Raw genomic sequence first — 18,320 nt, 5'->3', positions numbered from 1 at the left:
GGAACTTTGCACTCGCTTACGTCACTGTCATGAGACATTCTTGCAAAAAAAAATCGCAGTAACGCGGGAAAGTAACGGTAATCTAATTACCGTTTTTGCAATAGTAATCCCTTACTTTACTCGTTACTTGAAAAAAGTAATCGGATTACAGTAACGCGTTACTGCCCATCTCTGGTTATAACCGATTAAACGTGATCTCCTCCCTTTTGCCCCGGTACTGGGGGCGTGGGGCTTAAATACAAAATAAGTCGTGTCACTTTGCATGGTGAAAGTTACAGCTGCATTGGTCGTTTATTTTATAATGAGAACTAAATATTATGCTGTAAAATGAACGTATAGCCAGATGAGACTGTATGCTCTCTCTTTGCCATAAAACCTCAGAATTATTTTTGCAAAAGTAACAACGAATTTAACCCAAAAAGAAATTATACACCAGATTTAATAGAAACTGTTTGTGTTGTCTTTTATGAGTTTATATACAGAACATGTGATTAAAAAAACAAAACCATATTTGTTTCATGATAAAAACTATGAAAATCTACCAGTAAGTTGTATTGTAATTATAAAAATGATAATTATTCAAAACTATTTGGCTCAGTATGGAAGCCCGTTTCCGCCACTAAAAAAAAAAGGATCCATAACTCAAAATTTCGAGTTATTTTCTCGAAATTTCAAGTTACTTTCTTGAAATTTCGAGTTAGCGCTGCCAATCAGTAATCTACGTGAATGACGTCATTTCCTCGTTACCCGGAAGCTGAAGCCCTCAGCTACAAATGCTACAGCTAAGCTACCGGTATTACATCCAGTCGTGAATGCACAGATTGCTGAGTGTTTTCAGCCTGGCTTCACAAATGATGAAATCCCTGTGTTATTAGCTGAATCACATGGTGTTACTATCAGCAAACGTACTCGCAAAAGCGCCAATTTGTTGGGATCCGTTTTTGAGTGCGCGTTCCTCTGCGCCATATGCTTCCGGGTAACAAGAAAGTGACCTCATTCACGTATATTTTTGATTGGCAGAGCTAACTCGAAGTAACTCGAAATTTTGAGTTATATTTCTCGAAATGTCGAGTTACTTTTCTCGAAATTTCGAGTTAATAAGTCGAAATTTCGAGAAAATAACTCGAAATTTCGTGTTATGGATACTAGCTTTTTTGTTTTTATTTAGTGGCGGAAACGGGCTTCCATAGGCTCAGTGTCACAAAATCTACAACATTTACATTTAAGAAAATGCGACATCCCATTGTTTATATGGGAAGTCGTATGCATATATACATTTAAGCCAGCGGTCCCTAACCTTTTTTGTGCCACAGACCAGTTTAATGTCAGACAATATTTTCACGGACCGGCCTTTAAGGTGTCGGTGATAAATATAACAAAATAAAATGATAAGACCAAGACAAAAATTGTGGTATTTTGTAAATATAATAATAAACGTGAATTCACTTTATTAGCCATGCGCCAACAACATTAAGAGTAACATCCTCCTCTCTGCCCCTTAATGCTCTCTGGTCGCTATGGTAACACGTAAATATTTCTTTAAAAATAAGAGACACAACTACAACACGGGAAAAGACCCAGGGAAACCGAGTTAACGATAAAAACCCTGAAAACCATAAATTTCACACCTGAGCCTCAGCTCTCGTGGCCTGGGATCAGTCCGTGGCCTGAGGGTTGGGGACCGCTGATTTAAGGAACTGCAAATGTAAAGAACTGTCCAAAGTTTTGCAGTTAGCGTTGCAGCCCCATAGACCATCGAAGTATGGTATTAATATTAACAACTAATTTTACTGTTTGGCTGTAATTGTAGTGCTCTTATCAGCGTTCTATGTTTACCAAATGATTGTTGCCATTCTCCTGCGTCTGCCTGCTGTTTGGACGGGCTACAACCAAACACATTAACTTAGATGAAAAATACTCTTGCTGCTGGACACCAAACGTCTATCCTCTGAGATTCTTCCACAGACTGTGGATACTCGTGACAACACCGACAATCAGAGATGGAGAATAAGACTGTTGTTGTTTTAGAGCAGCAACTTCTCTTTCATAAAGAGACAGAAAAAGAAAATAAGGGGGCATCCAGAAAAGTAAAAAGAAGATTTACGCCACATTTTAATTAGGCGACTTAGCAGAATGAACCAGCAGATTTTGTTTGCTGATAACATGTTCGATTTCCTATTTTGAACTGCAAACGGCTGATTAAAATAAGACTGTTAAGTGCTAAAGCAGCAGGTTCAAAACTCTTTCTCATTGCTGCAAAGTCTAATAGTTTTCTGTTTCATCCTTTCTTGCTTTTTGAATGCTTCTGTCCCGCTGTGTGTTTTAGACACCTGAACATGAGTCAGGTGCTTCAGCTCGGCGGTGTGAACGAGGACATCCCATACATCTACCCCCAGCTTCAGCACAAACACTTCACCGGCTGCGTCCGTAACCTCATCGTGGACAGCAAGGTAACACACTTTATAATACAATGGCACGCACGCACACCCATACATAACCACACAACCATTAGCACACCAGTATGCAAGGAAAGTTAAACTCACACCTGCACTCCAGCTGATAAATGGATTAATAACAGGCTTCGACATTCACAGTCCCCTTGTGCCATGTGTGAGATGGGTTTTTATGCTTTTAACTGTAATCTCAAAGAAATTTCAAATGTTACACACATGCACTTTAAGAGTGAAATGGAATATGAACCTTTCCCCTCCTGCCCAGTCTGACATCAAATCGAGACTTTCAAGTAACCAGCTCTGCCGGAGTTAAAAAGTCAAGGACTCTATACTCAGCCATGACAATCTGAGCCCAGCCCCAACAAAATCCAAATCATTTCTGTATGAACACAGGCTTCTCTTATGATAGCCTCGTGTGAACCTGCAGTCCTCTGAAGCCTGAAATTTTGGTTAAAATTGCACGCTTTGCTACAATTTTTGGTTATGAATCAAATAAAGCTGTGACTGCTACATTTTGCCCCTGTCCATCTAAAACTGCTGAGCCTCGGCTGCTTTAACTGGTATTTAGACATAAATGTCAGGCTTTTCAGACTGGATTGCCAAAGATTGTGTGAGATGTGGGTTCCCTGGTAATCAAAACTCACATGGCAGAAAATTAGAAATTAAATGGGTCTGCTTGGAAGATGTTTGACTTTCAGCTCCAAATAGGTTATGTGTTACCTATTACACTTTTTTAAATTACCTTTGTTACTCGCTGCTTGTGATAATGTCACATTCTCACTCTGCATCTGTTCAATAGTGGCATTTATGATTTGGACTTCGTTAAAACTGTCCTCCACAGTTAGATGTGTTTTCAATCTGGTGGAAAAGTGTAATCAGAATTTTGGGCAATATTGTCTTAATATCTGAAGGTAATGGGGGCATAGGATACTTTGGTAGGGTGGTGCAGACAAGGATTGTGGAGTGTGTCTCACATGTGCAACTGTTGGGTAGTGTTAGTCCATCTCTACCATGGCATGTCTTCAGGTGCTGAAGGGTGCCCCAGGTTGTAGATGGCTTGTTTGCCTTGGGAGGCCTGTGTGGTATTCACAGGGTGAGCAACTAAACTCTTAACACGAACCGACATCTTCGTTGCGCCCTGCTGGAAGGAGGTGGGCCAAACTGATCCAGAGACGAGCACAACTAGAGGCATCTGTTAATAACCACCACAGTTAAACTTCCTCTGTATAGATTTTGTTGGTAGCAGACCTTTCATCATCTTTCCTGGAGGTGAAGCTAACTTGGATTGAGTTTGGGGTTAATGGAGGTAAAGCTGTAAAGAAAAGGTGTGCACTTGATTTCTAACATTGTATAAAAGATTTACATAGACAACTTGTTCTCTCATATTGGTTTCTGGGGTATGCAATAATGTGAGGTTGTTAGTGGTCAGATGTTACCATATTTAGATAATACGGTAGCTATGGTTGCTGGCTAATGTAGCTAGTGCAGCTAGCTAATGTAGCTAGTGCGGTTAGCAAGCTGCATCACACAGACAGACAGCCATGTTACTTGTCAGATAGCTCTCAGTCAGTTCAGTGACTCCAGTAAGGTAAAGCAATCCCTAAAAATAGCCATTCACCTATAGCAGCCAATCAAATCATAGCTTTGTAACAGGAGAGTCTGCAGGTAGACTCACTTTTGAAGGCAGTTTCGATGTCCATTAGGGGAACTTTGCAGTTATGGCACTTTGGCGTGTGCGTCAGAGGTTTCCGTTTGGACAAAAGGAAAGACTCACTTTAAAAACAAAGGGAATAGTAATTTCTTTATTCCAATTATCCTTTTTATCTTTCTTCATGATTGCTGGAAGCCAACAGTGTTTTTAAAATCAAATAAAATCACCCAGTTCTGTTTTGACTGCATGTTGGAATCTGCTGCAGCTACTAATTCAAATTAAGTGAGAGAAGTGAACAACGGGTAGTAGCGTATTTTTGCTGGACCATTTCAGGGAAGTTATTCAAATGTTGGAGTGGAAGATTTTGACTAAATGCACACTTTTATTAAAAAAACATCACAGGAAATTTATGTGAACAGGCCTGATATGCTTTTAAATGCAGATGAGCAAAATAGTTTTTCTCCTGCTGATTCCGCTTCCATCGCATTATGCCAGCACTGCGTATGATGGATTTCTTTCTTAGAGTTAAAGCACATAAGCCCCACATAATGGACGTGGAGGAGATCATATTTCTAGGTATAAAATTGAGATTGGTTTGTACAGTTTAAGATTATATTCTAAATAATTTATGAAATTATATTTCACTAGTCATAACAGAGTATATTATATGGCTCAGTGTTGAGAGAATTACTGTGAGACTGCTGTTCATCATTGTCTGGATTATGGTCACTCTCTAATGTGCGTGTGTGTGTGTGTGTGTGTGTGTGTGAATAGAAGTAGTGAGGACAGGGAAAACACTGAAAGCTGGCTCAGAGTGGGTTATTTGTGGCTTGCCTTCAGCCGGGTACACATGAGCATTTAATGCGCTAGGACCGCTGAGTTAATTGATTAGCCCGACCAGCCAACCAATAAAAACAGTCAATAATGTGAGCCTAATATCATGAGCCAACTACTACACAACCTCTCTGTCACTTTAGTCCAATACATGTTCCGTTTAATGAGGTCAGTGTCAGCACAAACGGGTTCATTACCAGGCATATGTCGCTCTCTCGGTGTCCTGCAGACACATCCTCTGTTTCCAGCATTAAATAGTAATTGGTTGTTTGCAAAAAAAAACAGTAATGATGCAGAAGTTTTAAACACATAAAACTGTGCAACTGACAAATTTCCATAATTTAGTGTGTGTGTTTGTGTGTGTGTTTCCTTCTTTTTTCTTGTGGTCCACCCATATTCTAAGGACTCCTCTTCAGTCTACTAATAAGGCATTTCTGTGTATGCAGGTGTGTCTGTGTGTTGCTAAGTAATAACCCAGGTGTTTTGTGGGAAAGAGCAGTTATTATTCTGCACACTTATGTTTAAATGAAAAACAACCTTGGCCAGTCAATTCAAACATCCTTTCATTTAGCACTCCAGTTAGGTGTGAGGAGCCACGAGGCCTCTAGGGGTGGCTTTTAGAACTGTTGTCTCTATAAACACAATTTATTTGTATCCATTCAGTAGACAATTTGAAAGCTCTGTTAAGATGTTGAATCTCAAGAGCGGCGATATTAAAGGATATAAGTCTGTCTTTCTGCAGTGCTGAAGGCTTGGAGTTAGTGTGGTTTACCTTAGCCAGGGATGTAGCAGGAGGCTGCACAAACACTGTGTACTAATGAGAGGAATCTGCATGATGTGTGTGGGCGGACATGAGTATAATAAATCCCCAAAAGCATGCAACAGTAGGCGTGCTGATGATTAATAATGTTGATGGACATGTTCCGGCATTGTATGATTTTTATTTTTTTCCTTTTCCTCTGGTGTTGTTGTTCCTTTCCTTGCAAAATGTTCCAGTGTGTCATGTTTGTTGCTATAGCAACATCATCTGTTTCTGCATGGGTGTGAGTGCCTGTCGATGAGGTAAAAAGGTAGCTGATGTTGATATGTCCGCCTCACCGGCAGTACGGGTGGGAATCACAGACTAGCTCACTGCCGCGGCACGATGTGAACAAAAGCAACGTTATCATGACTTTTAGTTTTTATGTACGAATCCAAAACTAACAACACAAAGCAGGGATTAAGAAAAACAGCCAAAGACAGTAAATGCAATTGCCACAGTGAAGTGAAGGCTACAGCACTACAGGCCTGACTGCTCACCACTGCCTATTAAAATTTGGTGTCTCAGTAGCTTTAACGTCACTTGTGTTAGCTCAGCGTTGGCATACTGTCTGCGCAGATGTTTACAGAGAGCTGATGTTGTGTTAGCAGCATATTATTGGGGCAATCGTGGCTCAAGAGTTGGGAGTTCGCGTTGTAATCGGAAGGTTGCTGGTTCGAGCCCCGGCTTGGACAGTCTCGGTCGTTGTGTCCTTGGGCAAGACACTTCACCCGTTGCCTACTGGTGGTGGTCAGAGGGCCCGGTGGCGCCAGTGTCCGGCAGCCTCGCCTCTGTCAGTGCGCCCCAGGGTGGCTGTGGCTACAATGTAGCTGCCATCACCAGTGTGTGAATGTGTGGATGACAGGTTGTGTAAAGCGCTTTGGGGTCCTTAGGGACTAGAAAAGCGATATACAAATACAGGCCATTTACCATTATTGTTTCCGTTTTGGATGCAGTTGCATTTCACCATTGTGCTCTTGCCCATTCATTAAATAAAAATAAAAGTAATGTCTGTACCTCCAGTCCTCAAAGCTGTAAGATCACGTCACCATTTTCCTCTGTATCCACCTATAAGGCTAATTGCTCATACAGAAAAGCAGAGCTGCATGTTTGAATCTTTGTACACAGGCGGAGTGAAGACAGCATCAGGAACTATATACTAATTGTCCTTTATAAGTTATTTAATTAGAGAAATTAATAATGTATTTACAGAAATAACACTTTATTCCAAAAACACCTGCCTGCAACCTGGAATTGGCTAATCAGTCAATCCTTAATTGGAACAAAATCACAGTTGACCATGGTCAGCTAGCATTAGCATTAGCTTTGCCAAAGCTACACAGTTATTTCTACTGAAGAGTAGCAGCTCATCCATAACATCATTCTTTCAGTTGTTCTCTAAAATCCTGTCTGGATTTAGTTTGAGTAGATGGGTTGATGTATTCTTCAGTATTTTGGGAAAATCTAAAGAACATCTTACCTGCCTATATGTATGTTAGCTACAGCCTGCATGTTTGTCTTCTGCTGCTTCTTCACACGGTAATGTGCACACAGGTTTAGTTCATATGTATAAAACTCTCAGATCACATTGCTAACAGACACAGTGTTACTGAAAGTAAGGAGCTTCTTATGAAACTAAGCTGGTAAACCAGTAGAGAGATTTTGGGAGGCAGAAAAAACTATTCAGAAGCTGCTGAATCTTTCCACAGAATCTGCAAGGCCGCTGAGCAAAGCAAACGTGGTTCATTCTCATGTCTTGAACATTTTTTTATGATAGTTTTAGTATGAAAATCTACCAGTACAAAGGTACAAATTTAAGTACGTTTTTGGCTTGAAAAATTCTCATCGCAGTTCCCATTGACAAAATTAACACTGCATACCATGTTGTCTTAATTAAAACCAGTGAAGTGTGGTGCATGGCTGCATGGAACCTAAACAGGAAAAGGTGAATGAATTAAAAGGATAAATGAGACTGGAGTAAGACCGGTGGTAATAGTGAGGTTGCATCCAGGTAAAAAGACAGGAAATGATTTCCTTTTAATATGCTTCTATTCTGGAGCTACCTCTCTGCCTCTCTTACCCTTGCTGTCACTCACCTTTGTCCGTTTTCCACTTTCTCTATCCTCGTCTTATCATTATTCTGCTTTCCTTTCTCCCTTCAGCTCTCAGAGTAGCATTACAGCTTTAAGGTTTTCTGTGCTTTTGACATATCTGTCACTACATTGTTAAGTAGGGAGGTGTGCAGTTACAGCACACTCACTAATAGCTTTTTGAGTGCTACTAGCTATGATTCGAAACTTGATTTACAGTTTCTCAGCAAAAAGTTTACCTCATAACAGAAGTTACAGAACACTGTGGACAGATGATGTTTTCTCATTTCAACAAAATATATATTCAGCAAAAAGTTCTGTATGTTTTTAGTAAATCATAGTCTAGATGTTGCCTTGTATTGCATTGCATTTTGCTTTTGGCATGCATGGACACTGGGAGCAATTTAGAGAAGGTTGTCTTCTTTCAGACAAGTGAGGGAGTGAAATAAAACCAACATGTGGATGGCGAACTAGAAAAAAAAAGAAAAGAATTTTTAACGATATTAAACGACATCGCCTTACCACATGTTGTAAATTTGAATTCAATACTTATAGAGACTCATTTCATGCTGTTTAGGTGACATTATGCTTGACTCCTGCGTGTCATTGTCAGTCATATTCATTATCACTTCCTCCAAGATGTGACTGAAGTGCTTCAAGGTTCAGACATTTTGGGTGAAACTTCACTCTTTGCACGGCACACTCCAGCTGCATGCTTTTTCATTTAGAATGTATTTTCACTTTGTGTAGGTTGAGACATTTTCATACCCAACACCTGAAATTAATCGTGGCAAATATGGCATCCTGCTGCGTCTCTTTGTGGGGGTGTGACACTGTTCTCAGCTCAAGCCGTAATTTGTTATTCATGAAGAAGCAGCTGTATTTTTGAGTTGAGCTCATGTATCAGCCAGTGCTGTGCTCAGAGACACACGCATGCACACATACTGGAGTGACACCGATGCTCAGTCGAATCAATGGCAGACACGCCAATATGTCTTTCTGTTTTAGAATGCAGATGTTTGCCTTTCAGTCCTTGGCGATCAACATGATCAGCTCAACCCCAGAAAATTGTGGAGCTGTAGCATTTAAAGGTCAACAACCAATAAGAGCCCTTTTTGCTGGAGGTCAGAACCAATCAGCAGCTCCCTGATGGCATGATTCATTTCACTTTACAATCTTTCACATTGCTGCATCCTCTCTGCGGCACAAACACAACTCATAAAGTTTGGTCCTGGCAGGGAGGTGACTGAACATATTAATGTATTTTATGACATGCGATTGTAAGCGTTCAAGGTTCCTCTGTCCTTTCAGCTCTCCCTGTAGGTGGCCATGCTGTTTCTCTGGTCAAGAGTTTGGTTTCATCATTGTGACGAGAGACTCTGAGAGACAGAGAGATGACAATTTAAAGAAAGAGACTGTCTGAGTTTATGTCTTTCAGTGTATTTTAGAGTTTTCTTCCTCAATCGAGGAAGAAAACTCTTTGACTTTACTTAACTCTTTCGAATATTCCGACTCTCCCTCTGGCTGCTGACCCCCTTATACGTCTGTCCCGTGTCTTCCCTAATCCCATTTTCTCTGCTGTCACTTTGCCTTTTTGCCTTCTGTATGTAAGCTACTTACTTCTTGGCACCTCTCCCTATTGCCTTCCTCGCATCTCGACTTTTCCACATTTCTTCCCTCCTATTTCCGCCTCGTTTTCCTTCTTGCTTTCTTGTTGTTTTTCTTTGTTTATATTTTTCCAATTTCACTTCATATCCAGTTTCTCCTTTCTTCAACTTTACCTTTCCCCTCATCTTCTCTAAATTTACTAATCCTCCCATCTCCTCCCCTGTATCTCTTCCATTCAGCTGTATGATTTGGGCTCCCCGGCCGACTCGCAGTCCAGCTCTCCAGGCTGCCTGACCACAGATAGCAGCTGTGTCAACATGGGCTATCCATCCTGTGGCCACCGGGGTCGCTGTCACGGTGAGTGGGGCTCCTTCAGCTGCCAGTGTATACCCGGATACACAGGACACCAGTGTGAAGAAGGTATGCCAATTTTTTATTATTTTTGTTTTACATTATGCAATAAAATGTTGTTCTTGACTGTAACATTAAAAAGAAAAGAAAATCATCCATGTGGCCTCAAAGATCATTTACTCCCTGTTGACTATGTCAGATTACAGTATGTGAAACAAACACATATTTGGTCATTGTCGGACAAGGAGTTTGTGCTATCACAAAATCGCTCTAAATGCTAAAATGCACACGTCCTTCCCGGCTTATCACTTCAGCTGTGTCACATGGTACAGGCTGTTTCCTCCAACAGCTTCAAGGGATCCTGAGCAGCTTTATTTTCAGTGTAATGGTTTGGTCTTCAAGGCTATAGTAAACATGGCTGTCAGAAAATTTACGGTTAACATTCCCATAAATATTGTTGACGAGAACCCCGTTTTGTTACCGGGTAACCTAGACTGTAAAACAGAATAAAAGCTGTGTGGCTCCAAGGCCACAACAACTATGGCAAAGGACGCAGCAGCTGAGGGTGAACCAAAGCATTTAATAAGTTAGCTGAGGATGCAACTACAAACATGGAGCACTTCAGTTAAGCTGTTTTCACACAAGCAGCCCTGAACTTTTCCAAGAGCTATCCAGGGGAGCTGGATATGTGAACAAATACATCCAGGCTAGACGTTTTCTTTAACCTGCCAACTCCCGTATACAAAGTTTGTGTTAATGTAAGTTTGTGCCTGTGTGTGTGCTGTGCAGTTAACACTAACAAGTGGGTATGATGTGTGGCACCTACCACATGCTGCATCCTGGCAGCGCCACGACACATCACATTTCTAGATGTCTGAACACATGTGAAAGCAGACTATTTCCTGCTGCGTGTTGCATGTGTGAAAGCGCAACTGTGGAAAATAACCCAACTTTATTCACCCGGAAATGCCAGAAGTTAATGTTTTAAAATAGTTTTAGTGGCATTCAGTTCATTTCAGTTTTATTTGCACCTTGGCATACCCTTGGTTTTTAAGTGTGCTTTATAAATAAAGTTTGTTATTATTATTATTATTATATTTGCATAGCACCAAATCACAACAGTCTCCTGAAGATACTTTATATTGTAAGGTAAAGGGCCTAAAATAGCAGAGAGAGACTCCAACTATCAAGTGACCCCCTTTTAGCAAGCACTTGAGACAGTGGGAAGGAACAACTCTATTTAAGAGGGACATAAGACCAGCTGAGAAACATAATCTCTCTCCAGCATGTCCTGCGGGCCTCTTTAAGTTAGACATGCCCGAAACACATCTGTAATCCAGGAGGCATCCTGGGGAGATCCCTATATCACCTCCTGAATGACTGAGCTCTTGACCCTAACTTTACGGTTGAACCCAGACACCTATCAGAATGAGGTCTGTCTGCTCCCTTGTATGTTGTTCTTATTCTTTCAGTCACTCCCAGCAGCCTGTGGCTTTAGGTGAGGGTCAGAAAGTCAACAAGTAAATCGACAGCTTTAGCTTCACACTCAGCTTTCTCTTCACCGTAATGAACAGCGTGCCAAAGCATCTGTTAATCTCCTGCTCTGCTTTACTCCACTCTCACTTGTGAACAAGACCCTGATATACTTGAACTCCACTTAATGCGTCAACTAATCCTTAACCTGAAGTAGGCAATTAACCCTTTTCTGTCTGAGAACCACAGCCTCGAACTTGTAGTTCCCGATTCTCAGTCCGACTACACTCGGCACAGCAAATTGTCCCAGGCTGAGCTGGAGGTCACTACTGAATAAACCCAGCAGGGTCACACCATCTGCAAAAAGTAGAGACGAGATCCTGAGACTACCAGACCTCACTGCTGTCACTCATTGGCAGCATCTATGAATTCTTCCATAAAAATTAGGATGAGCTGCCTTGACTTTTAGGGTTTAAACTAAACAAATTGAATAATGGGGTGTAAGTAGCTTTGTGAAGCGATATCCGGGACATCGCCAACTAGCCATGACAATGCTCCAAGTGTATTGCAGATATATAAATGCAGGCAAGGATGACTCAAGAAGACGCTAACGGCACTCTATCAGTTTCCAATCTCAGAAGTACACTGCAGTGTAATTTTTGTTTTACTCACCATGCAACCTACCCTGCCCCTTGGCCTAAAGAAGATGGCTTCTTCTGAGCCTCTCTGTGCTGGTCGGGTGGTTGTGGAGACAATTGGCTTATTGCAGACTTTTATTGGACTGAGATTGGCTCTTTAATGGCTCTGGTCCTACGTGGCCTCTCGCACACATCCTTGGAGTTGAGGAGGACACCTTCAGTCATGCTTTCTGCTGATCGCAGCACACTAGTCCAGGCTTTACGGTCTTGTTTGGTTTCTGCCTCCTATTTCACAGTGAGACTCAGACACGACTCGAATGTAGAATCTGAAATCGTAACAGGTCAAGATTTGGTGTGCAGTCTGTACAAATGGTTCTTTTTTTCTGTTATGTCTTATATGACAAATAGTGCCCAGTCCTTAACAGATTAAACCACCTGTGTTTAACATGCGGCCCAGTTCCAATTTACCCCAGTGGATTGCTTTGCAAAGTAAGAAAATTACAAGGAAGTCTCTTTTTTTTGGAATAAAACTGCAATGCGATGCAGTATTAACTGAACTGAACAAATGATAGTGAGTCACTCTCATCTTGTAAAACAAAAACTTGCAAAATTCACTATTAATTCTTTCACTCTTTAATTTAAATATTTGCCCTTGACTCTGTTGGAGTCTACATGGAAAATAAAAAAGAAGAGGAAAGGAAAACAAATACCCCCACTTCTACTTCAAAGTATTTTGTGTATTTGACAAGCCATCTATGAATAACGTGAGACTGTTGGTGTAAAATTGATGGTGTTGTTATGTTTTTATATAAACAGCCTGTGGCCTTGAGAGGCAAAGTAAAATTTGAGATGGAGTTTTGGGAGCTTCAAGAGGACATGACTGATCAGTTGCATATTCCATGCCTAGAAGCAGCCCCCCCCCCCCTAAAAATTGATTTGACATTGCCTTCAAGTGAGCTCTCATGAACCACTCGACTTTGTCAAAGTTACAAGGGAAGGAGACAAAGAAAAGGAAGAGGTGTGAAAGCGATAGAAGAAAATTTCACTTGCGTACGCCGTGAGATGGAAGAATGGCTTTGAGAGTTTTAGGTGTGCTTGGTTTATTCTGAGAGGCATGCACAAAATCCACTTCTGTGAAAACTTCAAACTCTTAGACAGAAGAACCCAAGCTAAACCAAACATGCATATTCTATCTTGTGCATTTAACATATTCTTTCTGTCCCCAGCACCGGACTTTTTAAAACTGATTTAGCTGAAGTGACTTGTGGTGTCTTCTCTGTGGAGGAAAGCAGCATCCAAACTGTCTAAGAATTATGTTTTGCACTTGAAATCCTGTTTAAACACAGCACTATGTGGCTGACCTCTGTGTGTGGTTATGTGTTTGTATCCACCAACACCAGAGGTCCCAGAGTACTCCTTTGATGGCCACAGTCACGTGCGTTACCAGTTGGCGTCCCCGCTGCCTGCCCGGAGGACATGGATCCAAGTCCTGGTTCGAACCCGTAAACACAGCAGTGTCCTTTTCAGTCTGATCTCAAAGGAGCAAAGTGAATACTTACGTCTGGAGGTGAGTGCAGGAAGATGGAGTCATCACTTTTCCTCACTTTCAGAATTTTTCATAGCAGGTTGTGAGTTTAGGTTTGGCTTTGTTGTGTGGAAAGCAATTTTATTTTACGTTCTCGCTTCATGAACAGTTTCAGATTCTGCTCTACTCTTTATCCTGTAGCAACTGCAGGCATTTTCTTTATCCACCCACTGCTCTTATAACATGCACTTTCTCTTGCTGTAAAAGTAACAGTTAACATAATTTCTTTCTGTAGCCATGTGTGAATTCATCGTAGTCTAAAGAGCTTGGAAAGAAAAGCGTCTGGACTTTCTTGAAGATGTTTCATCTCTCATCCAAGAAGTTTCTTCAGTTCTAAGAGCAAATGGTGGAGAGTCATGACCATCTGTCTTCTCTGTCCAAAATGTGAACGTTGGCATCCTCAAAGGAGTGACCTTTGTCCTTAAGATGCAACATCCGAGTCTTGTCCAGTTGAGGTGGCTCTTGTATGTTGTGCCATGCGTTCATGAAGTGGCTGTTTGGTCTCTCCAACGTAGACACTGTACAGCATACATTAAATTTATTTATTTTTTTTGTCTTTTGGATGAACTGGTTTTTGTCTGAGTGTATGGCTGGGTCTGAAGTACACCGGGAAGTACACTGAAGTCTAAGGAGCTTGGAAAGAAAAGCATCTGGACTTCTTTAAGTTGCTTGAAGACCTCTCATTTGAGAAGCTTCTTCAGTACACTGAAGTACAATCCCAGCACTACTCCTTCGAGGATTCCAACGTTCACATTTTGGACAGAGAAGACAGATGGTTTGAAAGAGGAGTGAAAGAAGCGTCTATGTCCACTGTGAACAACCATCTTTGAACAGAGGCGGCGGCTTACAATCCAGTTTACTTCCCAGACGCCTTAACGCTCACTCACATCCTGGGCCATTTGACCTCAGTAAATCACATGATAGGGGGGTAGGCTTCACAGTTGGTTCACCCGAAACCTCGGCTGATTGTGACCCACACCCGTTTTCACATGTGATTAGGTAGTGGATCAATAGGGGGTCCATGACACTGTTGGGGGCCCTCCCATAAGGCTTAAAATCTGGGACTCTCCACCAGTTGATCTTAGAACTGAAGAAGCTTCTCGGATGAGAGGTGAAACGTCTTCAAGAAACTTAAAGAAGTCCAGGCGCTTTTCTCTCCAAGCTCCTTAGATTCCCAGTGAAGTTTAGTAGAAAATGAATCTATTTGCATTTTATACAAAGCTATCACCTGAATTTGTACACTGTAGGGACAACTCATGTAGGATCAGACTGATTAAATATTTAAAAGTAAATAGACATTTATGCTCATTTATCATGGTCACTTATGTGAATTCAAGATCTAATGAGCCAGACAAGTCAACAAAAAGTGAATGAATAAATTAAAGGAGGCACACAGCTTTCAGTGAGACGCTTTGGTCAACCACACAGATGTGACAGGAGTAAACAAAGTAAATAACTTTTTGTTTTTTACCTTTGACTTCTTGGGGCCCCACCTAAGGCAGTGAGAGGGAAATCATCACAGGTGTACATCTCCTGTTTCCAAACAACATTTCCTTTCAGGGCAGAAAAAAGACATTCGAAACAACCAGAAACAGATGTATGTCTTTACTTTACTGTTTTTGGTTTCTCAACAGTTTTTTTTCCAGCTGTTAATATCCAGATGTTCACTTGTTGTTGTTGTTTTGTGTTGTTGCGTGTCTTCTTTTTAATTAATGTTTTCCATCCATCAGTTTATAAAATGAAAACAGTCACATCATTGCACTACACTAATCTTAATCATCGATGGAACATATTAAACCTTGGCCGGGCCTGTAGTGGCTTACCAGTATATACAGAGGACGTCTGACTTCTGACACTTGTTTAGAATAATTGGTTTGTGTGCAAACAACTGCAAATTATTATTATTGAATAATGTGAATAATAATTATTATTTGTCAGGAAAATGGGAAAGAAGTGCAGCAGCTGATTAAAACACTTGGAAACATAGCATATAAAGTAAAGCCAGACAGAAACAGCCTGAATTCTCTTACACAAGCGTTATTTAGTCTCTTAAGTAGTCTTTAGGAATCGTTCTCCAGCCTTCAAAAGGCTTCTTTGGATGATCACACACTGCTTCAGTAATGTTGAGCTCCAGGCTCTGGGGAGGCCAGTCCAGGACTGATAGCGTTCTGTTGTGTGTTTGGCATCATTGTCATGCAAAAAAATAAAGCTGTTGCCAATCAGATGCTTTCCAGATGTTATTACTGTACATGGTGGATCAACATCTGATTTCTCTGTATGCTTTTTCCACCGTGTTTTACAAACGAGTATAGATGCTCACCGCTGTACCCGTCCCCCGACCTCCACGTACTGACGATGGTTTGAACCAAAAACATTTTACATTTGGATTTATCACTCCACAAGCAGCATCTTCCCAGTTCTTTACTCGTGCCTTTCCCTGTCTTTTGCCCCACACTCAAACCACACGTATTGATCAAACATCTGTGTCTTAAATGATGATGATTATCCATACCATGGCAGCTGTTTAAATCTCCTCTGATCTCCATCTGCCTATCCTTTCTATTCATCCATTGCCACACTCCCTCCTAAATATCACATTGCTCCATCAGCACAGCCACATGGGGAGCGAGTGCACATCGTTTATCTACCATAAATAGTGCATTTATTCCTGAGTGCAGAGCAGTGAAACATTGGAAACCCTGCTGAGTTCTTGGTGGAAACATAACCGTCTACTGCCTGCTAAGATTATATTTTTCACTGTAATAGTTTTGATTGCTTTTAATCAGAGGAAGAAATTAGTATGTGTTACTCTTGGTTGGATACACTGTTACATTGTGAGGAGCCCTTTCTGTTTGTGTATGGCTTCACATCCAACAGTATGCTTAGTAAAAGATATTACAAAACATATTAGGCTCTCTTCTTTAAATGACTTTAGTCCCTCTGATTACTGATAAAGTTCCTGTTTTTTGAGCCACTGTTTTTTGTGCTGTAACAATTTTACGTGCATGAAATTCAATTGAATTTCAAATCAAATCAAATTCAAATCAAATTCAAATTTTATTTGTCACGTACACAGACATACACAGTACAATATGCAGTGAAATGCTTACAGCTGCTCGTGACCTAAAGAAAAAAAGAAAAGGCTATGAATAAGATAGGAAATAAATATGAAAATTAAAAAGGGTAAATTTAACTAGGAAGGAATAAAATAAAATATAAAAATTAAAGTTAAAAATGAAATAACTGTACAACACAAATTAGAATGAAGGGTAAATTTAACTGGGAAAGAATAAGATAAAATATATAAATTAAAGTTGAAAAATAAAATAACTGTACAACAAATACACAATACACAGTATAGAACTATATAAGAATGTATGAAGAAATATAAATATATATATATATATACACAATAACAGCAGCTGTACAAGTATTAACTGGAAATGAAGAATATAATGACCAGTGTTGTGCAATCCACATTATTTAGTGTCTTGTGCAGTGCAAATATGCTTAAAGTGATTAAGTGATGAAGTCAAAAACAATGTCCAGAATGTCCAGTGTGTGTGTAAGAACTATATGTGTGGGTCAGTACTGTGTGGTGGTGTGATTGAGAGTTTACAACAGTAGCCTCAAGGCACTTCATACTGCGAGGTAAGGGCCTTACAATATTAAAGAGAAAACCCCAGAAATCAGATGAGCCCATGAGCAAGCACTTGGTGACAGTGGGAAGAAACAACAGCTCTGTTTTATCAGAAAGATAATGCCTCTGACAGAACCAGGCTCGTGGAGTGACAGCCATCTGCGGTACAAACTGGATGCCCAGGTGTTGTGTGTGCAGTACTGTCAACTTCCATGTGACCACTTTCAACCGGAGGACAGTTGCATAGGTCACCTGGTGGTGGAGGGGAATCTGCCTCCAAACAATCTTGGTCTGACTGAAGGTGTGCTATTAATTCATGTTTAATTTATAAACATAGACAGGTTTCCAACACTGCACCGATGAGCACAACTCATCTGTAATGTGTCTCGATAATCGCGATATGTGGATAGGGGATCAGTTCTTTTGGTTTCCAACTGGTTCTGTTCTGGTTCTATTGCTGTATAAAAGCAAGATTGCCGTCTATGTAATTTTGACGTTCTGCAGCAACTTCCTTCAGGAGTTTCTTTTCATAGATGGCAACAGATTTGCAGCTTTTTGACGAGTTTACACGGTTAATCGCTGCATTATCACAAACACGTTGCATGTAATTGGCAGTATGACTCAATTATTGCTGATTTTTTGCCATTTTGATGCACCAAAGTCATTTTGAAGACTAAAGCTGATTGCAGGTGGTCACGGGACTGGCCCCCGTCTTTTAAGCCATTGTTTCTCAACCTTTTGGAGCCATGGCACATATTTCACATTAGAAAAATCACGTGGCACAGCACCAAACAAAAATGTCACAAAAAGCATGATAATTTTCCCCCATAGACCAGGTACAGCGGAATTGGCTCGGTTTGTCCCCAGTATACCTTTGTTGCCTTCTTCTGACCACTACTCATGCTAGGGTCTTCATCTGGATCAGAATTTTCTCCAGGACCCAGGTCAGACTGACTACTTTTCCTTTTAACATATTTATCTATTGCTATTAGGCGCTGTGTCGTATCACAGCATGACTATTATGTAATTTCCTCTCTGTCTTCTTCTGTTTTACTGGCAGTTGGCAACACATTTAATTAGAGCAGGTAGTTGTACTGCCCTCTGGTGGAAGAGAATGTAATTGTTCTGCCCGTTACTCACGCCGATCGCTTAGAGTACTAATCAGGTGGAACCAGATAATCTTCCACGGCAGACCTGA

General features: G+C 40.8%; 1 protein-coding gene across 1 annotated transcript in view; it reads left to right on the top strand.

The window, feature by feature from the left end:
- Positions 1–18,320, top strand: part of LOC146393167 (neural-cadherin-like) — a 325,691-nt gene that overhangs the window by 242,824 nt on the left and 64,547 nt on the right. Inside the window, exons 30-32 of the mRNA XM_084927227.1 lie at positions 2,327–2,450; positions 9,675–9,855; positions 13,298–13,464. Of these exons, the coding sequence (XP_084783353.1) occupies positions 2,327–2,450; positions 9,675–9,855; positions 13,298–13,464 (472 nt within the window). The remainder of the gene's footprint in view (positions 1–2,326; positions 2,451–9,674; positions 9,856–13,297; positions 13,465–18,320) is intronic.

The sequence above is a fragment of the Perissodus microlepis genome, chromosome 1 (assembly GCF_051167445.1).
Source record: "Perissodus microlepis isolate ML-2025 ecotype Zambia chromosome 1, ASM5116744v1, whole genome shotgun sequence".
Taxonomy (NCBI): domain Eukaryota; kingdom Metazoa; phylum Chordata; class Actinopteri; order Cichliformes; family Cichlidae; genus Perissodus; species Perissodus microlepis.
The sequence above is the reverse complement of the archived record's forward strand: the minus strand, read 5'-3'. Positions and strand labels throughout refer to the sequence as shown.